A 26,243-nucleotide genomic window follows, 5' to 3' on the forward strand; every position below is an offset into this window, starting at 1 on the left:
ATCACTGTTTGTGCAAAAATTTATTTTAAGAAATAAATTTTAAGAAAATTGCATTCAAATTTACAAAATTTTATTTTTTCCGACTAACCGATTACAGATTTTCTAACCGATTAACATCGTTGCAACCGGGTAATTGGTTAACTGGTTACAAATTGCCATCCCTAATAAATACATATATTGTTATATGTATTTTATCTAAAAGAGCTGAAGAAACATGATTGTGAGTTGGTACGACGAGCTGCTGAAGAAGCTTGGCAGATATGGAATCTACGGAGGGGGACAGGACAGTTAGTGGAGGGCCTAGCTGATGCATTACTTAAAGACCCCAGGGTGGAGATCAAGATGGACACACCCTGTCAATCCATGGAACTGGACTCCACTTCAGCCACTGTAGGACTATTTTTACCTTCACTCTCTAAAGATTGAGTATATCATTGTTATCCCAATCAGTCTGTCTGTTGATCTGTCCATCACACTTTCTTGTCACTGTGTCTCCTATATGTTAAGAGGTTGCCAGAATTTCTATTTGTTTATGGCTCTTTGAAGGTTTTGAAGTTCTGATTTTGGCCAAAAGAGTTCCTGAGGGCTTAAAAGACTTGCTTGGAAATCCTTGTTACTTTTCAAGTGGAAGCAAAAAAATGTTTTTTGCATGTGATAAGCCAATACATGTACATGTAGATATACAATTAGGTTTCAGAATTTAAATCTCTGCCCCTAGGCTCTCTGTGGGTACAGAAGGGTGTGGTTAGTTTAAAAATTTGTCATAATATTTTTTTACATACAGTAAAACATGCTTATGTGCCAGGGATGACAAATTTTGATTTGTTATATTGGTTAAGTTCATAATGTATTTTAAAACCACAGGAAATGAAAACCACTTCATTATAAGCGTGAATTCATTAGAAACATGTTCACTCTAACCGTGTTTTACTGTATTTGGTTTTAAGAATTTGTTTTAAGAAGCTGTTCTGGAAAAGTGATGCTAAGGTTGAAGATATCCACTGCTGCCATTTATGTTGTGTTAAGTTGTCTGAAGCTGTAAAATGTACTTAAAATATACCATTGCATTTCGAGTTAGGCTTTGGATTAAATTCGTAAACTACTGGTATATATATAAATACAGTCAATAAGCAAAGAGAGTTCTAACAACTAATATTACTGGTAATTAATGCTTTCTTTTTGATGTCACAAGACTAACTTGATCACTTGACAGACTTTTAATTTTTCCTTAAGGTTGCACAAAAATTGTTTTGGCACAAATGTTTGTATTTTTGTTGCATATTACAAATAATATCCCAATGTATCTGAATCTGAAGAGGGCTGGGGGCAAGATCAAGTTATACGTGTATATACTAAATATTTCATGAGAATTTCAACTACACCACAAATTTCAGGGTATTTTCCACTCTGCATTGTAATTCATTCACAAGAAGTGAGAAAACATACCATCCCCCAGCAAGCTTCAGTTAGTTTTTACATGCATAATGAAATAGATGTTAAGGTTATGACACTCTCCTGATCATGTCAGTGCAGTGATGTGACATTCCATTATGACATCATATCTACATGTAGTAGTGTCAGTGAAGTCACTTCAGAGAGTGCATCACTCTCTACCATCGGCTCATACATTCACCTCTGTCATTGGCTCGTGTATATGACAGTGATAAGCACGAGAAATAGCGTGTTTCTTTTAATTCATTATAATTAAATGTCTGAGCTAATGATAGTCCTTAAAGATAGATATTTACTTAATAGATCTAAAACTATTAGTTTAATTTGAAATAATCCTTGAAATGTTACGTTTTTTATTTTATGTTAAAAATCTTGATGCGAGCCCATTGCAGAGGTGTCTGAGAGAGGAACAAACAACTCTGCATACGAGATTGAGAGTGCATGCTATATTTTATGGTAAACTTAACCTTCCTGTGTAAGGTTTTGGATGCTGCAGTTAAGTGACATAGATTTTCTAAATGAGTGAACAGGTTAATTTCTTATAGAGGGTTATTTCTTATTTTAACAAGATGTGTTTGTAAAACACTGATGCCCCCGTATGGCAACTTATAGTGAAGGTTAAACTTTCTCAAATGCAAATCAAAAATGCTGGTACCCAAAGTAAGGTCTTGTACCTATGAATATACCTGTGAAATATGAAAGCCCTAGCAGCAACCATTGAAAAAATATGGAAAAGGTTAAAGTTTTTCAAAAGCAAGTCAAACATCAAGGTCAAGGTCAAATGGTCAAAATTAATGGTGCCCAAGGAAAGGCCTTCTCACAAGAAATACACATGTGAAACCTGAAAGCCCTAGCACCAACTGTTCAAAAGATATGGCCAAGGTTTAAGTTTTTCAAAAGTAGGTCAAACTTCAAGGTCACAGTCAAAGGGTCAAAGTTGTTGGTATCAAAAGTAAGGTCTTGTCACAAGGATTACATATGAGAAGTATGAAAGCCCTAACACCAACTGTTCAAAAGAAATGGCCAAGGTTAAAGTTCGGTAAAATTTTGTAAAACTGGGTCAAACTCCAAGGTCAAGGTCAAATATGATGGTACCCAAAAAAAGGTCTTGTCAAAAGGAATATACATGTGAAATATGAAAGCCATAGCTCCAACCAATCAAAAGTTATGAACAATGTTAAAGTTTTTGCGGACAAACAGACAAACAGACAGACAAATGGATGGACAAGGCAAAAACTATATACCCCTGAATCTTTGATATGGGGGCATAAAAAAAAATTCAAAAGGAACAGGATGACACTATAAATTCATATTGATATGCTTACATTTCCACATAGTCATGTATGTTCAAATTATGGCCACAGGGGTAGGGGCAAGGCTAAAATCAGGAATCAAATTTTACATAATGAATGTAAATAAGTAAAACATTTAAAAAATATCCACCAGACTGGCAAGGCTATATAATAGGAAAGGAGAAAATGTATGGCTGGACCGGGAATCGAACCCGGGACCCCTGCTTCACTATTCAGGTGCTCTACCGACTGAGCTACCCAGGCCGATATCCACGGCCCAAACCATTACATTCCTCCCTCCTTAAATTGTGTTCGCCCTCGAAGACACAGCCCAAGTTCTTATTTGTCCCAGGCAGGACTTTCACCTTCAAGTCCAGGGGTGGTCAACAGCACTAAGTCTGTAACAGGAAAGGAGAAAATGTATGGCTGGACCGGGAATCGAACCCGGGACCCCTGCATCACTTGTCAGGTTCTCTACCGACTGAGCTACCCAGGCCGATATCCATGGCCTAAACCATTACAGCCGTATAAGTTGTATGATACAGTAATAAACGGTTACTTGAACATCCTTAATATAATGAATTCAAACTAACAAAGTGATTTTCATTCCCTGTAGTTTAAAAACTCATTATAACTCTTATTTGATATAACAAATTATTTTTAAAATGAATCAAAAGTGTTTCTCCCTGGCACTTCACTGTAAACCCTGTTTTACTCTATTCAGAATATATATATATAAAACATATGAATATATGTATGCATAAATAACAGTGACCTCTGGTTTAGGATCTTCACTGGCAAATGGTTTCTGATCCGCTACTCTCCTCATAAACCCTTGGCCTATGCTATGGTGCTGTCAAAAGTCGGGATTGTTAATGTCTCATGATCTTGCGCACAGATAGCATCATCAACAGATATATGTATAAAAAGGGTATTTAAAAATAAAAGTATTTGAAGAATAATTAACAAGTATCGAGTAATGTTTATTTGTTATGTAAGGTGCAAATCTATGTCTGCAATATAGATTCCTGATCACATCATGTGCACATCTGCTTAAAGTTATATGACACCATAGCTATTTAATTTATAGAATGGCATGTTATCTTATGGAATGTTGTTTGCTTGCTTTTTCATTCCCGAGTCTAAAGAGTCAAGATACACCCTGAACAAATATATTGTCAATTGTCATTTACAAAAGCATTTGTTAATTGGTCGAACAATATCAATTGATCAGGCCCATCAAAATCTGCCAGTACCCAATACTTTTATTTGAATAAAATCATGATTGTACTGGCCAAAATATTTGTTGGAGACATATTTACATATTTAAATAATACATATTTAATTAAAATCCCTTCCACAAGCTTAAGTAACATGTACCTCCTATTTTTCTAAAAGGACTGCCTGTTTCTAATCTTTTTGAAAGCCCTGATTGACTCAATTACAACTCGAGAAAAAATCCTGACTTCTGGTAGCACCATAGGTCAAGGTTTATGAGGAGAGTAGCAGATCAGAAACCCAAGTGAAGATGCTGCTTTAGCTCTGTACCATTAGTTATGTAGGATTATGTGGTTATAATACCATAGTATTTTATACTATAGCATGTAAATTGATGTTGCATTTGTCTTTGTGCCATCTAAAATTATTGAGTCCTTTTTTCTGTAGTTACAGAGTAGGGATAGTGAAATAGTTAAGGCAGATCATGTGGTCAGTACAGTGCTTTCCAAAAGTAAGTTTAACAATTCTTTATTGTACCAGGGATCGACATTAACGGTTGCCCGGGACAAGTAAATTCTCAGTTCAGGCAAGTGAAACTGTTGACGTACTTGTCCGATCTGCAAATGAATTTTTCTCATAGAAATGTACATATTTATTAAGTTTACTTTAATTTGTAATAAAACAATAAATCAAACATGATTTCCACCACGTACCTGACTGACAATGGTTTTGCTTTCGGAATTCCTTGATAGCATTTCTGGATAATACTGCTCATTTCAAAATCGGGCTCGTTATTGTTTTCTTTCATAGTAAATACACTCTACATCTAACAACTTTGTTAACTTCTTATTAGGAAATTAGATTATATATTCACTCACAGAATATAAGAGGAGTGTAATACGATGTATCCTGATCAAGATAAGATGTATGTTTCATAGCAACTATCTTCCTGTAGCTTCACATTTCACATCGGAAAATCATGATTAACAAAAGGATCCTACCGAAAATAATTTTAAAAATATGAATTTTATTAAAAGGAAATGGGGGGGGGGGGTATTGCTGCATGGCAGTGTGTGTTAACAGGTTATAGTTACAAGGACAGTGGTATACATTTATGTACAAATGCAGCATTGAAATTTTTTCAGGTAGCTCAAATTGCCAAATTGACAGTGTATTTTGTCACATTCCTTCTTATCATAACATTTACAGTAATAAATAATTTTCTTCTTAAGTTTTTTCTTAATTTTGGGCAACCAAGTTCAACCAAGTTCTGTATTTGGACAAGTCAAAGTTTGAGATCACTTGCCTGAAGGGCAAGTAAATCAGAAAGTTTATGTCTATCCCTGTGTACTCATAGTTAATATCTTTTAGTGATACTCTAAAACAAGAATAGTTGAGGCACAGTATTTATTTTAGCACCTATGGTGAAACAACATCTGTGCAATTAAAAGTAATGTGACCTATTTTTTTTATGTCAACCATAAATATGGCCAGCTAGGCATATAGTGTTTGTCATGTCTGTCTTCCATCCTTTGTTCTTTCATCATTCTGTCTGTCCATCACACCAGCTCTGTTTAAAAGAAACTGTTCCAAGATATTTTTATCAAAATTCATACAATTGAATCATAATCTTCCTACATTATGGCATATTACATGTATATAAAAAATCTCAAAAACTACTGAACCAGAAAAGTGAAAGCATTTCTAGGTAGTGGAGATTCAAGTTTGTTCAGATCATGACCATGGGGTAGGATGGTGCCACAGTAGGAGATGAAATTTTTACATAGGTATATATAAGAAAACAATATTTAAAAGTTTCTTCTGAAGAACAGCAGGACCATGAAAAGGTCATGATAATGTGCAAGCATCCTCTGGTAGTGGAGATTCAGATTTGTTTAATTCGTGGCCCCCAGAGGTGGAGTGGGGCCGCAATAGGGGATCAAAGTTTTACATAGGAATAAATACAGAGGAAAAATCTGTAGGGAAAAAAAATGTCTTCTCAAGAACAGCAGGGTCATAATTAGTCATATTATTGTGCAGTATTATTGGATAGTAGAGTTTGAAGTTAATTCAATTCATGGTCCAAGGGATGGGGCCACAATAGAACATAAAAATATTTTACAAACTAAGGAATATATAAGAAAATCTGTAAAAGAATAGCAGGACCATGATTAGTCATATTTATATGCAAACATCCTCAGGTAGTGGAGATTTATATAAGTTTGTTCAAATCTTGGCCCCAGGTGGTACGGTGGGGCCACAATAGGAAATCAAAAGTTTTACATAGAAATATATATAGAGTTAAACCTCATTATTTTAAACTCAATTGAACAAAGAAAAAACTTCAAGATATCCCAGGATTCGAAGATATGAAGGGTAAATACTTAAAGAATAAGTGGTTGGGACTTCCAAATCACTAAGACATACCCACGGTATTTGAGATACCAGTGTTCAAGATACTGAAGTTCAAAACTGTATACCGGTATATATATATATATATATATATATATATATATATATATATATATATATATAAAGCACTAAAAATGACCAACGACACGAACAATAATAATTGTCAAATTTTCGGGACGACCTGTCCCTTCCTCAGGACAAAGAAAAAAGTTAAGAAGTCATAAAAACAAAAGAAATAGAGAAGCAAAAACAACTAGCACTACTACTAAACACTAAATATTTACAATGTTACATGTTTAATTTGGAGTTTATAAACAGTTGTGAACAAAGAAATCCGGAGCGCTATGAATTGCGTCCAGTCTATCGGGTGTACTCTGGTGAAGTGTGATTTACATAATTGAACGAATTAATTATCGCTAATTAATTACAACCAACAGTAAATCGTACATTGTCTTATTCTCTCAAAATAGCGTAACTCTACATGATAAAAAGAAATTAAAGAAAGATAATATGGAAGGACAATTTTGAAATATGAATTTGGATATATTATAAATTTGGAAACCGGAAAAAAGAAATAAACAAAAATGTAAGCTGTAAATATTTGGGTAGGTTGTTCCAGGATTGCTAATACGAATTAACGGTAAAGTTTACACTATATATAGAGAGAATGAACTTGTTTGTTACAATCTGGGATTGGGTCTAGTTCACGTTCATCCTGGTGAAGTCATTAAGTTTGTTAATACCATTAGGGCGGAATGACTTCAGCCTGTGCATCCAGAACTTTTCCTTGCCTTTTCTCTGCGCGTCTGTCTATCTTGGATTATGGTCAGTAACCACTACTGTCATGTCCTCCCATTTGTGACCTTCAAGGTTGAAATGTTCCCCAATGGGTTCATTGAGTTTTTTGGTCCTAATGGTAGAACGGTGATTATTGACTCTCCTGCGGAGATCTCCTGTTTCACCAACATACTGTTTGGAGCAAACTTTGCAACTAATGAGATAAATGCAGTTGTCTGTTTGACAGGACAAATTCCCTAGTATTTTGTAGCTGCGGCCTGTAACGGGGCTGTTAAAACTGTCTGTGTCAGAGCTGTACTTACAGAGAAGACATCTTCTGTCAGAGCAAGTTTTAAAGCCCCCGTTAGGTAATGGATTGTCCAATCTGGTTCTTACTACCATGTCCTTTAGGTTCCTCGGGCGTCTGTATGCAGCCAATGGGGGCTCCTTAAAGACCTCTGCCATTCATTTACTTGAGTGGAGAATTGGCAGATTCTTTTGAAGGATACCGCTGAGGTTCTTAAGGACGGGATGGTATGTGGTTACCAGAGGGACCCTGCCGCTATTGTCTTTTTCCTTGTAGCGTAATAGGTTTTGCCTGTCATGTCCCGCCATCTCATCAATAGCAGTTTGTATGGTGCGGGCATTGTAGCCTCTCTTGCATAAGTGGGACTTAAGGAGACCGCTTTGTTCTTGATATAAGGCAGGGGATGAACAGATGCGCCGAATTCTGGTGGCTAGACCCTTAGGCACACTCTTAAATGTGTGTGGGGGATGACAGCTAGTTGGCATAAGATACAGATGGGAATCTGTGGGTTTCGTGTGGAGACTGAACTCGATATGACTTCTTAACTTTTTTCTTTGTCCTGAGGAAGGGACAGGTCGTCCCAAAAATTTGACAATTATTATTGTTCGTGTCGTTGGTCATTTTTAGTGCTTTATATAAATTTCCATCCGTGACCTTGTATCTACTTAGTAGATCCGACACTTAGGATATACAGTGTTGTTGGTTTTTAGTGCTTTTTATATATATACAGGTGACTCTCGATGGCTCGAACTCCGATCTCTCGAAGTTCTCGATCTCTCGAAGTGAACCTCCGGTCCCGTTTTTTTCCTCTATATAACTAAGCAAATTTAATCCTTATCTCTCGAACTCCCGATCTCTCGAAGTTCTCTATCTCTCGAACCAAGACCTGGGTACCGTTACACATATTTCATTGTTTTTTACTCTCTATCTCTCGAAGTTTTGATTGCGCATGTATACACGTCGATCAAGCGTAAAATTAATTCAGCTTTGACTTATCTGGATAACAGTGAACGCCTTGGGCTGGAATGGACGGGTTAATTGGGTGTTTACATAGATGATACTACACGTGTGAGTCGTCCGAGTGTTGAAAAAATTAACTGGTTTAATTGGTAAATTATAAACAAATTGCTTCACAACTTATTTTGACTGGACGAGACGATAATTTTGAGAAAATAATTGAGGGACGTGTCAGTAATTTTCCATAGATTATAAACTTTAATATTATTAGAGTTTACACAATCCCAGTTTGGCAAACATTGCACAAGAAATCCTATCTCAAGAATTGTATACTGATTACGAGCAATCTTGTGAAGGACTGATCAAGCCCGCGCACGGGGGTTAGCAAAAATCAACAATTGCTATTCAGGTTTCATGTAATCATGAAATGAGAACAAATAAATTTTGAAACTTAAGTTAATCATTTCATTTATTCAAATCACGACCATTGCTGTTGAAATCAAGTGAATTACCTGTAAAATACGAATGAAAACGTGTTATGACATTATCAACATATACTTCCTGTATGTATAATAGTAGAACAATGATGATCGGAACTGAAAATTCCGGATTTTATTCACTTTCTATCTCTCGAACCCCCCGATCTCTCGAACCTTGAACTTCGAGAGATCGAGAGTCACCTGTATATATATATATATATATATATATATATATATATATATATATATATATATATATATATATATATATATATATATATATATATATATATATGTATATATATATATAAGGATGAAAAGATGGAAGACAAACATGACAATTAACACTATATGCCCCAGTCATATTCATGGCATATAATTGTCCTGATATCTATATGTAGACCTGGCTTCCATGCTTCCTGCCAAACATGAAGAACTGTGTGATTTTCTCAGCAGGATTCCTACAGTATCAGTTGTCGTTGTTAACATGGTGTATGAGCGTGACTTAGAGGAAGTACCACAGGCATGTGATTCTGTTTAATTTCAGAATAATTAAGGTCTCATTATGAATTAATATTTGGAAGAGTAAGGAATTTCTTGGCCCTTTGTTTTAGCTAGTCTTTCAGAACAATGCAATAGTTCAAATCAGAGTTCTTGAAATGGTTTTCTGAGTATCAGATTTTTACTAATACAATTAACTTATGTCAGTGCAAACCCTATTTTGTCAGACCAGAAAAAAAATTCCATCAGTTTTGAGGCTTATGTTCAACATTAATTATTTGTATTTTTAAATTTTTTATTTTACACTTATATCAAATACATTGTGTATGAAATTCTCATACATGCTAAATTGTACTCTGTGTTTTCTGAAAATATCAGTTTAAATAATCATATTTAAAATTTCATTTTTTTCAATATGGAAAATTATTTTAATTCTTCACCTTTTGTGGCCTCTTTTGTGCTATGAGTTAAAAGCAATATTGGGTTAGAGCAAAGTATTTTTAAAGGTTTTTTTTAACAACAAACACACAATGTTAACTTTTTTGATTTTGATTTTTATGTCAAATGAGGGGACAAGTTTGAACCTTAAATCATCTTGTCTTTTTTAAAGATGATTATTTCATAGTTGTTTAAGATTTCTGTAGCTATTACATCGGTGTGTTAATATGTATACTTTGTATGTATTAAGAATAAAAATAAATATTTTATCCAGTATTTCTAGAAATAGTGTGACCAAAAAGCCATTTAATGTACTTTGTTTAGTATTTAACAAACAAATCCCCAAAATTTATATTTTTTGTTGATTTCTGGAAATTTTTTCAAGAATCTCCATCTGATGTAATTCTGATTTATTTTAGGGATTTGGACACCTACTTCCAACATCAGAAGACCCTCCAATACTGGGGGTAGTGTATGACTCCAGGGTCTTTCCAGACCTAGGTCCCATAAACACAACCCGACTGACTGTAAGTAAAAGAGCATCCTCACATACAGCAGGTCTAAGTTTATACAGACACAGGGTTTAGGTGCATCCTCATATACAGCAGGTCTAAGTTTATACAGATGCAGAGTTTAGGTACATCCTCATATACAGCAGGTCTAAGTTTATGCAGACGCAGGGTTTAGGAGCATCCTCACATACAGCAGATCTAAGTTTATACAGACGCAGGGTTTAGGTGCATGGAGCCACAGTAGCATTTTCAAGATTTTAAAGGAACTTTTAGGAGTCGGGAAAGAATCTGTGAGATGGATTCCACATTTTAAATGATGGTCAATAATGAAAGTGATTAAACATTTTTAGAAAACTATTAAAATTTCTGGAAAAGTGTGATAAAAGAAATCCACATAAAATTGTTACAGAGGATGAAATTTGGTAACATTTTGTTGAAGCTGAGAGAAAAGTGGGAAATAAAATGTGGTCACTAAACAAAGTAACATGGCTAAACGTGGAAAGAAGCAAGGAATGTTCTGTTTGTGATTTTCTTTAATTCTAATGGGATAGTCACTCAGATGCTAATTAGAAAGGGTAGAACTCTAACTTAAGGACATACGCAACGTAGTTTGAACTTTATTGTATTTTTCCCTGGAGTTGAAGAGTTCCAATACTTAAAGGAACTGTGTCCTACATTTTATTTTCAATATATGCTATTGTACACTTCTTCTAAAACAAGTTTGGATAAACAAAACATTTAGAATATATGTTTAGTAATTTTTGTATATTTTTCTTTGAATTATACAAGAATTTTCATCAATTGATATCTTTTCAAAACCCCTGGTAACACATGCTAATTTTTTGTCTACGAACATCTGATGGTACTGTTATCTTAAATTAAGAATATCTCGAAAAATTATCAGTAGGTAAGGTACATTGCGTATGTCCTTAAGTTGTTTATGAAGAAAGACATTGTCTAAGGCAAGTAAGGAGTGAGAGGGATTAAGCTTTTACATAATAATGTACCAGTACACACTACAAAGTACATACAATACTTCCTCCTTGAAAATGGAATATATAAAACAACTGGAATCACCCTTCAGCAGTGAATCATTGTCATACCTCTATCAGAGTAGAGAGGCACACTCCAAAGCTGGATAAAAGACTTCAAAAATGTGTTGAAGTTAAGGGCGATTATTTTAAAGAGATTATAAATAGAAAGGAATGCTAAGTTATTTCTTTCTGTATTGAAAAAGTCTCACAATTGAATGAATGGCACTTGTGTATATTCCAGACTTTATGAACTTGGCTATCATCACTAAACAAAGAGCTCTGTTCATATATATTCCAGTCTTAATTAAACTTCAGTCAAAGCACTAAACAAAATGTTTTAAATCCAATTCTCATATAAAATTTGAATTATCATTTTTATCAGGGTTTAAAAAACCAACATGTTATGCATTCATGTATGTGAAGCAGGAGATCGGGTTCTGCAGTAGGGGCATGGCTTTATTGACCATATTAGTGAAATTGCATCAATTTTCAGCTCACCTGAACTGAAAGCTCAAGTGAGCTTTTCTGATAATATTATGTGTGTGTCCATCTGTCCGCTATCTGTCTGTCTGTAAACTTTTCACTTTTTCGATTTCTTCTCCAGAACCACTGGACCCAATTACAAACAAACTTGCCACAAAGCATCCTTGGGTGAAGGAGATTCAAGTTTATTCAAATGGGGGTGGGGTGGCACAATGAGGGAGCAAAGTTTATCATATGAATATATAGGGGGAAAATCTTGAAAAATCTTCTTAAAAACAACAATGCCATGATTATTCATATTGATTTGGAAGCATCCTCAGATAGTGTAGATTCAGAATGGTTTAAATTATGACCCATGGGGTAGGATGGGGCCCACAATGGGCGCTCAGATTTTTACATAGAAATACATTGGAAAAATCTTCTCAAGAACAGGAAATCCCTGATTGGTCATATTCATATGGAAGCATCCTCAGTTAGTGTAGACTCAGGTTTGTTCAAATGATGACCCCCAGGGGTTAGGGAGTGGCCAACATTTTGGTATCAAATTTTTACATAGGTATACATCGGAAAAATCCTTAAAAATCTTCTTCTCTAGAACAGCAAAGCCATGATTGATCATATTTATATGAAAGCATCATCAGCTAGCTTAGAATCAAGTTTGTTCAAATTATGACCCTCAGGATTGTGTTGGGCTACGATGTACAATCAAAGTTTTACATAAGAATACATAAGAAAATTAATTTAAAAAATTCCTTCTCAAGAACAGCTAAACCATGATTGGTCATATTTTTATGGAAGCATCATTAGGTTTTGTAGAATCAAGTTTGTTCAAATCATGATCCCTACAACTGGGGATCAAATTTACACGGAGTATAAGGGATATATCGGTAAAAATTTTCTTCGCAAGAACAGCAAAGCCATGATTAGTCATATTAATTCAGAAGCATCCTCAGGTGATGTAGATTCAAGTGCATTCAAGTCATGTCCCTGGGGGTAGGTCAAGGCCTCAATAGAAGATCAAATGTCAGAACCACTTTTACATTTAAACTTTTCAATACTGAACTGATTTCTGCTTTTTCCTATCCAATGTGCTTAGGTAAGCAATGAGGCCCATTGGCCTCTTGTTGCAAATCTTCTTCTCTGCTCCTAAGTATTTTCGCAGACAAACTAAGTACATAAATATGACGAGGAAGGGTGCCTCTTCCATAATTGTTAAATTCATGGCCTCTGGATCAGGAATTCTGGAGTTAAGGAGGAATGCCACACCAAAATTTTATTTTGTAGACCTTTGAGACATCCCTGATAAGTAGTGGTTTCAGCATTAAAAGGTCAATATTAGCTCTCAATTATTTAATAAGAATTTTTTTCCTATCTTTCATAGAAAATGAAAAAAAATGTTTTATTTGCTAATAAGATGCTTTAGGGTTAAAAATTTGCTGTTAATAAATGGATAATACGAATGTCTAATAAAATATGATAATAAAAACTGGATAGACATTTTAATTTTTAGGTCACCTGAGTCACTCAGGTGACCTATTGCTATCCGTTTTTGTCCGTCGGCGTGCGTCGTGCGATGTGCGTTAACATTTGAACATTTTTAGCTTCTTCTCTGAAACTGCTCAACCAATTTCAACCAAATTTGGCATATAGCATCTATGGGTGCAGGGGAACAAAAATTATGAATTTCATGATCCCTGCCCCCCTGGGGCCTGAGGGGTGGGGCTAAAACCACCAAAATTAATGCAATCTTTAAAAATCTTCTTCTTTACTCCTGGACATCAAGCAGTCAAACTGTTGGCATGATTGTAATAAGCATTGACCCCTCTACCAAAATTGTGAAATTCATGGCCCCAGGGTCAGGGGTTCTGGTGCTAGGGAGGGGTTATATAGATTATATAGTGAAAGTGCATTATTTCTTTGAAAATCTTCTTCTCTGCTCCTGGGTATTAAATAAACTAACTAAGTATATAGTTATGATGAGTAAGAGTGCCTCTTCCAAAATTGTGAAATTCATGGCCCCAGGGTCAGGGGTTCAGGTGTTACTGCGGGGCTCTATTGATTATATAGTGAAAATTCATTAGTTCTTTGAAAATCTTCTTCTCTGCTCCTGGGTATTAAATACAGTAACTAAGTACATAGTTATGATGAGCAAGAGTGCCTCTTCCAAAATTGTGAATTTCATGGCCCCAGGGGCAGGGGTTCTGGTGTTAGGGCGGGGCTCTATTGATTATGTAGTGAAAATGCATTAGTTCTTTGAAAATCTTCTTCTCTGCTCCTGGGTATTAAATACAGTAACTAAGTACATAGTTATGATGAGCAAGAGTGCCTCTTTCAAAATTGTGAATTTCATGGCCCCAGGGGCAGGGGTTCTGGTGTAAGGGTGGGGCTCTTTTGATTATATAGTGAAAATGTATTACTTCTTTGAAAATCTTCTTCTCTGCTCCTGGGTATTAAATACAGTAACTAAGTACATAGTTATAATAAGCAAAAGTGCTTCTTCCAAAATTGTGAATTTCATGGCCCCAGGGTCAGGGGTTCTGGTGTTAGGGCGGGGCTCTATTGATTATATAGTGAAAATGCATTAATTCATTGAAAATCTTCTTCTCTGCTCCTGGGTATTAAGTACAGTAACTAAGTACATAGTTATGATGAGCAAGAGTGCCTCTTCCAAAATTGTGAATTTCATGGCCCCAGGGGCAGGGGTTCTGGTGTTAGGGCGGGGCTCTATTGATTATATAGTGAAAATGCATTAATTCTTTGAAAATCTTCTTCTCTGCTCCTGGGTATTAAATAAAGTAACTAAGTACATAGTTATGATGAGCAAGAGTGCCTCTTTCAAAATTATGAATTTCATGGCCCCAGGGTCAGGGGTTCTGGTGTTAGGGCAGGGCTCTATTGATTATATAGTGAAAATGCCTTAATTCTTTGAAAATCTACTTCTCTCCTCCTGGGTATTATTAAGACAAATTAAATACATAGTTTTGATAAGCAAGGATGCCTCTTCCAAAATTGTGAAATTCATGGCTCCTGGATCAGGGGTTCTGGTGTTAGAGCGGGGCTCTATTGATTTAATGTGAAAATGTTTTAATTCTTTAAAAATCTTTTTCTCTGCCCCTGGGTATTATTCAAACAAACTAAGTACATTGTTATGATAAGCAATGATGCCTCTTCCAAAATTGTGAAATCCATGGCCCCGGGGACAGGAGTTCTGGTGCTAGGGCGGGGCTATATAGATCCTGTAGTGAAGGTGAATTATTTCTTTGAAAATCTTCTTCTCTGCCTCTGGGTATTGTTTAAACAAACTAAGTACATTGTTATGATAGGCAAGGATGCCTCTTCCAAAACTGTGAATTTTATGACCCCAGATTTAAAGGTGCTTGGACACAGATTTGAAGTTAATATTTTCTCAAATTTTCTGTATAATTTCATGACTTATATGTTGCTATAACATTTCATACTAAAATATAATAAAAATCTTATTTCATCTCGAAGTTATTAAAACTTCGAATTTCTGGACGCGTTGGATTGACACATCCTTGCGCTTTCACATATTTTAATTTTATTCTTAATACTTGAGAAAAGTGGCAATTCTGTTGTGTAGTAATGAAAAATATTAAAACTATGACCCAGAAAATTCATAGTAGAAATGTTCGAAAGCAATACCCACTCACAGTATTGTAAGTCCGTGCTCAGTGGTGTGTGCAGAGTTTAACAATTGAACACACGGTGAATCGTAAACATTAACAATAACAGAGCTCGTACCCTGTTTACAAAAACAGTTTACGTTTCACGGGTGTGTTCAATTTTTTAAACTTTGTACACACCTCATCAGGTTGGGGGGAAACGTAAATTCCGCTATAATAGTGGTATATCACTATTATAGTGAGATTCCGCTATATTTTCAGCTGTAGTTACCCTCGATTTCATCAAATAACATATTTGCTGATTAAAGCGCAAGTTATGATGGGTATAAAAATGGACAATAATCTGAGTCCTTGCATGATATGAATTTTATTTAATTTTCTGCCGATGCGTTTTATAATACGAACACACTTTTTAAAGCGGAAGTTACATTTTTAACATAGCAACCAGTGATTGCGGTAGTATTGAACAAAGACTGACTCTTAATATCTCTCACACATGTGCACAAATTAGTGCTTGTAATAACTTTGAACCCACTTTGGAATAGGTTTGTCGAATTTACAGAAGAAAAGGTGATTTTTGCCTGCATAGTTACTGGTATGGAGGCCCGTTATGACAAATGAAAATAAAGCCCAGCACAAGTTCACTTTAATGGAACCGATTTGTGTCGTCTAAATCGTAAGCAATATATGTCACTTTTACATGTAATCTTAGGTACATCTAAAATGTTTCCTTTCTTGATGATGAAACCATGAAATAAAATAATTAGTCCTAGCAAGAAAAGGGGAAACGTGAAAATTACCTGTAGATGTGACGTCTTATAGATTCTGCACAATTTATTGATTGTGTAAATTGCAAAAAATTTTATATTTAACTACATGTACGTTATGCAACAAAAAAGAGACAATGAAATTCTAATTACCAGAAGTAGATTATTCTGGTATAAATGAACGAAATACAAGAAGAAACAGAAATATGAAGATAACGAAAAAGGCCATTTGAACAATAAATTTTTTCGAAAAGGTAGGATCAGGTGCTATGGAGGAGTAGGCATCCCCTGTCGATCATGGATTTTGCGAAATTCATTTGTTAATGGTTATCACGAATTAGTACATCGTTGTCTGCGCCACAGCCGCTAAAATATCAAGCCTGCTTTTTTAAGTACACATAAGCCATTATTTACACATTGAATTGTCTACGGTTTTTTCACGATCATGACAAGGAGCACACGGCAGAGTTGACCGGTTGGTAGGGGGTGCTCACTCCTCTATGGCACCTGATCCCACCTCTGATGTTTTTTAGGGGTCCGTGTTTGCTCTGTTTAATTTTTTTTTATTGTTTCAATGGACTTTTGAGATTGATTACTGTTTGTTATCTTCATATTTCATACAGTATTTTAAGCTTAAGCAAATTGGAAAAGAAATTGAATCGATTTACTTAATTTTCTGTCTTAAATTGTACGTATTCAAGGAGTAAAAAATTGAGTGAATTACATCATATTTTTTCTTAAAATCTATTTATCTGTTTTCTGAACAAAATTAAGTGAAATATATCATTGCATTTTCATCGATTTATGAAATGTATTTTCTGTCTTAAAGTGTATTGAATTTAAAAAAAACTCCATCTAAGTTGAGATGTAATTAACATAATTGTTATAACACAAATGAACTTTCAACACAAGGCAAGAGCAGGGAGGATAGATTCTGCGATGTTTACGATACGCATCAAATTGAAGACGAATTTAATTTCATTTTTCAGTGCCATAGATATCTAAATTTAAGGAAAAAGTACATTAATGAATATTATTACAAATCTCCAAGTACATTTAAATTACTTCATTTATTCGGTTCACATCGCATATGTACCCTAGTTGGCTTAGGGAAATTTATCCATCATGCTCTTACATTACGTTACGATGATCTGTCAGGTTGACCCAATGTCTATTTTTTCAAGGTTAATTTTCAAATGTTTATATATAATACAACAGCATTGCTACATATATTGTAAAACAATTTAATTGTTTTAAAGTATTCTTTCTTCTGCTTTATATTATAGCATATATTATAGTCTTCTATACAAGTGAATGGAACTGTGGGACTGAGGAACACTTGATCAGGGGTCTCACCCCCCATTTAGACTCTGTGAGATTCTTACTTATTGTAAAATATGTATAGATTATAAGTTATTTTTGTAACTGATGGGCTGTCTGCCCAAAGTTATATTCTGAATTAACTATATCATTTTTGCAAGCGGAAATATGTGGATTTTTTTTAAGTGGGAATAGATGGAAGACACCCTTAAAACCGAGGCCCTTTGTTGTTCGTATTGTTAATTTTGTTTAACATTCTCAAAAAGAATGTCAAACAATGTGTTTGTAATTACCTGCAGAAATGACATCTTACATAATTGTTCACGATTTATTGCAATTAAGCAATACAAATCGGTTTCATCAGAGTAAAGTGAACATGTAATGAGCTTCTTTCGTTTGTCACAACGGGCCTCCATACCCGTTACCATGCAGGCAAAAATCATCTTTTCTTCTGTAAATTCGACAAACGTATTTCAACGTGGGTTCAAAGTTATTACAAGCACTAATTTGTGCACATGTGTGAGAGATATTAAGAGTCAGTCTTTGTTCAATACTACTGCAATCACTGGTTGCTATGTTAAAAATGTAACTTCCGCTTTAAAAAGTGTGTTCGTATTATTAAACGCATCGACAGAAAATTAAATAAAATTCATAACATGCAAGGATTCAAATTATTGTCTATTTTTATACCCATCATAACTTGCGCTTTAATCAGCAAATATGTTATTTGATGAAATCGAGGGTAACTACAGCTGAAAATATAGCGGAATCTCACTATAATAGTGATATACCACTATTATAGCGGAATTTACGTTTCCCCCCAACCTGCTCATAGCACGGACGGACAATACTGGTGAGTTGGTTTTGCTTTCGAACATTTCTACTCAGAATTTTCTGGATTATAGATGTAATATTTTTCATTCATACATAACAAAATCGCCTCTTTTCTTAAAAATTAAGGATAAAGTTAAAATTTGTGTAATTGCAAAGATGTGTTAATCAAACGCGTCCAGGAATTCGTAGTTCCAATAATTTCCAGAAAAAATAAGTTTTTAATTATATTTTCGTGTGAAATGCTATTTCAATATACAAGTCGTGATATTATACAGAAAATTTGAGAAAATATTAGGTTCAAAATCTGTGTCTAAGCACCTTTAAGGGTTCTGGTGGGGGGGGGGGGGGGGGGGGCTTCTATTGATTATAAAGTGAAAAAGCAAATTTTATTTGAAGATATTCCTTTCTGCTTTTGGTTAAAAAAGCAAAGAAGCTAAGTGTATAGTTATGATGAGCAAGAGTGCTTCTTCCAGAGTAGTGTATAGTTATGATGAGCAAGAGTGCTTCTTCCAGAGTAGTGAATTTCATGACCCCTGGGTCAGATGTGCTGGTGTGAGGGTGGGGCTCTTGATAATATAGTAAAAATGCATTAATTCTATTAAATAATCCTGTTTGCTCCTTGGCGTTAAGCAGATAAACAAAGTGATTAGTTATGATGAGCAAACTTATGGTCCCAGGGTCAGAAGCTCTGGTGTTGGGGGGGGGGGGGGGCTCTATTGATAATATAGTGAATCTGTAGTAAAAATGTGTTATTTCTTTAAAAATCTTCTCCGCACCTGGGCATATCAGAGGCAAAAAGAGTAAAAGTTTTAATAAGGAAGATTATTTTTACCAGATTTTTGAACATCTGGACCATTTGGTCAAGTGTTCTGGTCCTGGCCAGGGCTCTATTATTTTGTATTCTACTGAGAGGAGTTATTCCCCTTTGCCATTTACTTTTGATAATTCATCACTGTAAATAATGTACTTGAAAGGTAAATAGAATAAGATAATTATGCAAAAACTTTTATTGTATAATACAAAAAGTACTTTCATAGTTTTAATGATCAGATAGACTTGTAAGTAGTAGATAAATAAAAATGAGACAAAAATAACTTATCTTATTAAATGTTCATCAAGGACCAAGAGAGGCCAATGTAAGAAATTTCAACAAAGGAATAAAATAGTACAGAAGCATTGATAATTTGTTAATATACTGTATGGTGTTAGTGATAAATGGGGATCAGATTTATAGAACATAATTTATAAACTGTTAATGAATATTAAGACCAATTATGTTGTTGATCATGATCACCCTATTTTTCTTGCTTTTTGGCAACAAAGTTTCACCTTTCAGTTCATTTTATACTCTATGCATCCTTTAAATTGTTGTATCATACTCAGGTGACCGTTAAGGCCCTTGGGCCTCTTGTTTAAAAGAAAAATAATTTATGGAAATAAAATACATAATTTGTGAATTTTTTTTTAAATCTATGGTTAAAATCTTCATAAAACTAGTCACAACTAGGGAGAAAATCTTAGGCAATCATATTTTAAAAATGAAATTGAAATGAAATTGTGAAATTTAAGAGAAATTAATTTTTTTTGATTTTGGCCAATCCCGATCAAAATTTTAATTGATCCCAACCAGAATTACGAATAATTGGAAATAGATAACATTTTCACAAGAATACTAGTTTGTTTAGGTGTAATACAGGTTAAAAAGTAATTGAACTTGATAATCAAATAGATTTCTTGGTGGTAAATACAAAAAGAAGGCAGTAAATTATTATTTTATTTATTTTGTGTTAATTTTGATCGGGATCAGTTTAATTTTGATCGGGATTGGTCCAAATATTAAAATAATTATTTTCCCTAAAGTATCTCAATTTCATTTCAATTTCTTTTTAAAATATGATTGACCAACATATTCTCCCTTGTTGTGACTAGTTTCATGAAGATTTTAACCATAGGTTTAAAAATATTCACAAATTAAATGTTTTATTTTCATAAATAATTTTTTATTTAAAAAATTAAAATGTCTATCCAGCCTTTATCAACATATTTTATTAGACATTCATATTATGCATTTATTAATAGCAAATTTTAAACCATAAAGCATGTTATTTGCAAATAAAACATTTTTTTTCATTTTCTCTGAAAAAAGGCAAAAAAAATCGTATAAAATAATTAAAAGCTAATATCGGTCTTTCATTGCTGAAACCATAGTTTAAAAGGGATTTCTTAAAGACCTATTAAATAAAATTTTGGTGTGGCATTTCTCCTTAAGCAGGGCTCTTTTGATCATACAGTGAAAATTCATTTATTCTTTGAAAAATATTTTCTCTGCTCTATTTAATTCAGCAGAGAAACTAACTGCATGGTTATGATAAGAAATATTTTTATTCAAAATTGTGAAATTTATGGTCTCTTTGACAGGGGTTCAATAATTGTATAATATTCATTTGAAACAGTTATATAGTACACAATAAATTTTATGTGCAATCTTCAATTTTTCAATGATTAAAACTTTTACATTTAAAACATTTTTTAAGTACACATTCACATTATACTTTCAATTGCTAAACAGGAAGATTTACTTAAAGGTGTATACTTAGTTCTTTCTTGTAATTTAAACATACATTCAAGTACATGCACACAGATTGATAAACCTCACTATGTATCCTTTAATTGTATATTTGAATAACTCACTTCAGAAATGAAAAATACAGTAAATAACATGTAGATATTTACTTGTTTTTAGGTGATGATGGGTGGTGCATGGATGAAAGAGCTGGAAGATCGAGTGGGAAGCTTAAATGATGAGTCTTTAATAAAGCTAGCTAAGGAGGTTTTGCATCAACAATTAAACATAGATGCATCACCAGTTTATACCAAAGTTTACTATCAAATGGTAAGGCTAAAATAAAACTTGATGTCATATAATATTTTGAGCCCGTTGAACCCCGTCCCCCCTTGCAAAGGCAGAGGGAGTACTGTAAAATGAGAAAAATTCACTCGCACATATTTTAGTGCAAATGTATCAGCAGGGCTTTTTTGCAAATAAATTTAAGAGCATTTTTTTTCTCTCTGTCAGAAATCTAGTGCAATCTCTTCATTATTACTAGGTATTGTCAATGTACTGCATTCTCATTCACATTCGATATTGTCAAAATTTTACACAAGATATGGTGTCTAATTTAGCCTTTACTAAACTGTTCTAATAGATGTAATTAGAATATAAAGTTCACCTACAACTTGTATTACCGGTATATGTAATAACTCTCTACATGCTCCTGTGCTTAAAATAGTACAGGGCATACTCCATACAGTGTCAATTCTCTGGGACTACTTTATTTTGAACATATTTTATTGAGTACATCAAAATTTGTAGGGACTACTTTCCCTACAGATATGATATGGAGTTGTAGCCTAACATAATACTGAGCTGTTGGGAGCTTGCAAACGAAGAGTAACTCTAAAACTTTGAGCGTGATTGATGGCAACAAATTTCAAATTTACTTTTGAAAAAAAATTGACCAAAATAAAAAATATAAAACAAATATTATGATATGGAATTGTTGCCTAATGTAATACTGAGCTGTCGAGAGCTTGCAAAAGGGGAGTAACTTTAAAACTTTGAGCATGATCGATACCAACAAATTTTCAATTGACTTTTGAAAAAAAAAAAGTTGACCAAAAAAAGGGGGGGGGGGGGACACTTTGAGAGTGGCAAGCAGGGCCATAAGGAGTTATGGTACAAAATTTCATTGCAAAAGCTCAAAAGCTTTTTGAGATATTGCCCGGAAGGAAAGTGTTACACACAGACAGAATGTATGAATTTATGACCTTGATCTTTGGACCTCAAAATCAACAGGGATCTTCCTTAGGTCATAGGGAGTTGAGGTATAAAATTTCATTGTAAAAGCTCAAAGGCTTCTAGAGATACTGCGTAGAAACGAAAGTTAAACAGGCAGAATTTTTGAATTTATGACATTGACCTTTTGACCTCAAAATCAATAGGGGTCTTTTTTAGGCCATAGGGTGTCATAGGGAGTTGTGGTATAAAATTTCAGTGTAAAAGCTCAAAGGCTTCTTGAGATATTGTGTGGAAACAAAAGTGTTACAGACAGACAGAAATACAGACGGATGGACGGACAGACAGATTGAAATTAATATCCCCCACTTTCAGTGAAAGTGGGGGAAAAAAGATGCAGGTGGTGCAAGCCTTGAGAGTGCCAGCAATTATGACCTTTAGTTATTTTACAAATGTAAAATATGGCTTTTGAATATTGAATCTCATTAAATTAAACTTGAATGGAGGATGAGGATGTCAACACTATGGATTTGAAATATTAGTCTTCCTGGAAAGTTGCTAGAGTTTGTTCCTTTTCTTAAATGTTAAGTAAAAGTTTCATTTCAACTGTAGTGAGGCAATTGCTAATTGAATTTTTCTATACCAAAAAAAAAAAAAACTGTTCCAGCCACATGCATTTGGTGTTATATTTTTTATTTTATACAAAAAAAAAAAACTCCTTCCTTATAAAATCTTGTGATTTGTCAGGTAGAAGGTTACATTTTTTGTGATAGAAATATATAATGTTTTTGCATCTTTATACATTTTAAATTTTGACTTCTCCAGCATAACTGCTATAAATGTTTCAACTAATCAGTCCGCAAAACATCTTTAGGATGTTGATTAATGAATTTATATATATATATATATATATATATATATATATATATATATATATATATATATATATATATATATATATATATATATATATATATATTAAACAAATATAAAAAGAAAACACAAGAATTCTCCGTAAAGCTTTAGCGCTTTCATTAAAAATCTTCAGAAGCTTTACAAATTATATTTGTTTAATATTGTAATCCGATTACTGAGACTTTATTTCAATTTTGGATATATATATATATATATATATATATATATATATATATATATATATATATATATATATACATGTATATATATATATATATATATATATATATATATATATATATATATATATATATATATATATATATATAAACCACCGATTAGAAAAGACGAAAGCTGTTTTCATGTCATTTCATGTGAAGATTAAGAACTTTTAGGTCTTGATCCCAAAGAATGGAAGGGATTCAAAGAGAATTCAATTTCTTTGATACTGATTGTATAGAAAAACTCTTTAAAAATCTTCTGTACAGAGTAAATTTAGTGACAGGAGCACCCTTGTGAATTGTAGAATTATATTTATACAAATCATGACCCCAAAGGATAAGACTGCATGGGGCCTATACTGTGACAACCTTAATGAGTGTAGATTGCAGGACTCCAAAGCAAAGGTTGTGGGTTTGCAGGAAACCATGCATAAAATTCTTAGTCTATAGATTAGCAAGATTACACTTAATGAAATTAGTTAAATAATGAAGAAAACCCCTGTACTGTAGATAGGCATTCCCCTTGGATGAGTATGGGTCACAATAGGATCGGTTGTATTTTACAGGAATAGATGAGAATTAGTTTTTAATAGATCATTTATGTATTTTTAACCTCATTCACAGGATTATGGCAGGGCACAAAAATTGAAATAAGAGTATTCATATTCAGTGAATATTCAGTACATAGATAAAGGATAGTTAAGGGTGAATTAAAAAAAAAAGACCAAATGCATATTTATCAACCCACACTAAAAATACAGGCACGGGAAATAGATTTCTATGTCTCAGCATATGTCTCTAGATAGTGTCTAAATACCTGCAAAATATCTCGTTAATATCTCAATTAACAAAAAAATTTTCCCAAAAATGATGCTAAAATTGTTGAGAGTGCAACACCTTTTTGTGACATTTTGAAATTTCAATATTTTTTGGAGATCTGTAAAATAAATAATAATGCTTAATGTTGAAAATAAAGACTTTCCTGATAATATTCAAAATATTGAGCTTTAAATGTGGGCTGTAGTAACTTTTGTTTAATCAAGTTGTGGTCATGGCTGATGTTTAAAAAAATGTTATACCATGTCAGGAGTGCAACAGAAAAAATGAAGTGTTGCCAAAAAAACATCAATTGTAAAATTCTGAAAGAAAATTAAGACAAAAAAGAATTTTCTTAGTGTAAAACAATAACTGATATACATTTTAAAACTTAAAAATGTTATATAAATCACAAGCAGCATTAATTAGAGTCAAGTGTATGTGCATACCCAATAATGTCAGGAGTGCAACATTTGATGTTTTGCTCCCAAGCATGAAAAAACAATTATCATTATATGATTTTCTGATTTTTATTTTGGAAAAGAAAGACACAAAGAACATTTTTACCAAATAGATTTATTAATTACTGGATCTGTCTGTGCTTCAGATCTATATTTATATGGTCAGGAGTGCAACACATTTTTTTAAAGATTCAAGTTGTGTGACGAAAACACTTCTATTCATGCTTAGACATATTCATTAATTAATAATGATCTTTTTGTATAATTTAATACTAAATTATTGACAGTTTTATTATTAAAATCCTTCCTTTTTCAATTTTATCAATTCAGATGTGTTTGTATCCTTTTTGTGATTTTTTAAATGAATGTTAAAAATACACACACTAAAAAATTGTCATAAAATTCAAGTAATTCCTCTTCAACTTCACTGAAACAACAGAACAAGTTCTTATGCAATTTTCACTTCACAATTCTACTTTAAAGGTCCCAGTGCTTTTGGTCAGGAGTGCAACAAATATGTTAGAATTATAAATCATCCAATAAGAATAGAAATAAAGAAAAAATGATAAGTAGAATTTTTCTGGTGGGTTATTGTGTTTGTCCTCTAAAGGAAAATATACTATAAAATATATTTTATCTTCTAAATATACATTTAAGCTAGTTTTTTTGGCATAAATAGGGAATAATTTTAGATAAAATGCGAATTTCAAATACTTTTATCTGTTTTAATTATAAAATATTGGACTATAGATATTGCACAATTTCATTACCACTTGATGTTGCCAACACTTTATGAATTTTTGTGTTGTGCGGTTTTAATTTTAAATTTTACTGCAGTCAGGAGTGCAACAAAACTGCTTTACAATTACCAATGCTTTTTAACTATCTTTACTAAAAAATGAGTTGAAAAAAATGTTTGATACTTTATGTTCAAAACACTATGTCTATCAACAAATTACAGAAATTTTCTAGTTAATTCACAGAATAGTTTTCATCATATCACATATAGTTTTATATACAATTTATATATATTACACTTTGCAAATAATCATGTGTTAAGGTCTTCAAAATATGAAAAACCTGCCGTAAACGATCAAAAATATCAAAAAGACAAATTAATTTACAAAGTAAGAATGGTTTATTGTGTGTTATAATTTTTAAAACAATGTTAAATAAAATACATATCAGATGTCAGGAGTGCAACACAATAATGTAACATAGGGTCACCTCAAAATCTAGTATTTTTTGTAAGAGAACTCGTATATAAAAATTCCTTTTTGGCTTATTTTTAAAGAATTGACTTGAACGGACAAAAAAGTGAAATTTGGGCAATTTTTTTGCTTCATATTTTTTTCATATTAAAACTTTTCAAACCAGAATTGAAAAAATAATGTAAAATGACAATCAAAAAGTCATTTTCTTTGTCACACATACAAGAGAAGATACTCAATCAAGGTCTAGATTTAATCATTTATACCCCTTTTACCATTTTGAAGCATTAAAAACTATAATTTCTTGTGATTATGTATTTTAGAAAGTCTTTTAAGGTGTAGTGATATTTTCTTCTTTCAAAAGAAATTTTACTAATAAAAATTCTGAAACTTTTT

The 26,243-nt window shown here is 33.1% G+C and overlaps 1 protein-coding gene across 1 annotated transcript in view; it reads left to right on the forward strand.

Annotated features, from left to right (window-relative positions):
- LOC133202317 (protoporphyrinogen oxidase-like) overlaps nt 1-26,243 on the forward strand; it is a 38,556-nt gene that overhangs the window by 10,683 nt on the left and 1,630 nt on the right. Inside the window, exons 6-10 of the mRNA XM_061338114.1 lie at nt 203-390; nt 4,410-4,473; nt 9,296-9,417; nt 10,253-10,360; nt 21,171-21,320. Coding sequence (XP_061194098.1) covers nt 203-390; nt 4,410-4,473; nt 9,296-9,417; nt 10,253-10,360; nt 21,171-21,320 — 632 coding nt within the window. The remainder of the gene's footprint in view (nt 1-202; nt 391-4,409; nt 4,474-9,295; nt 9,418-10,252; nt 10,361-21,170; nt 21,321-26,243) is intronic.

Source organism: Saccostrea echinata, unplaced genomic scaffold, assembly GCF_033153115.1.
Source record: "Saccostrea echinata isolate AGI-Se365-2 ecotype Australia unplaced genomic scaffold, CSIRO_AGI_Sech_v1 ptg000047l, whole genome shotgun sequence".
Taxonomy (NCBI): domain Eukaryota; kingdom Metazoa; phylum Mollusca; class Bivalvia; order Ostreida; family Ostreidae; genus Saccostrea; species Saccostrea echinata.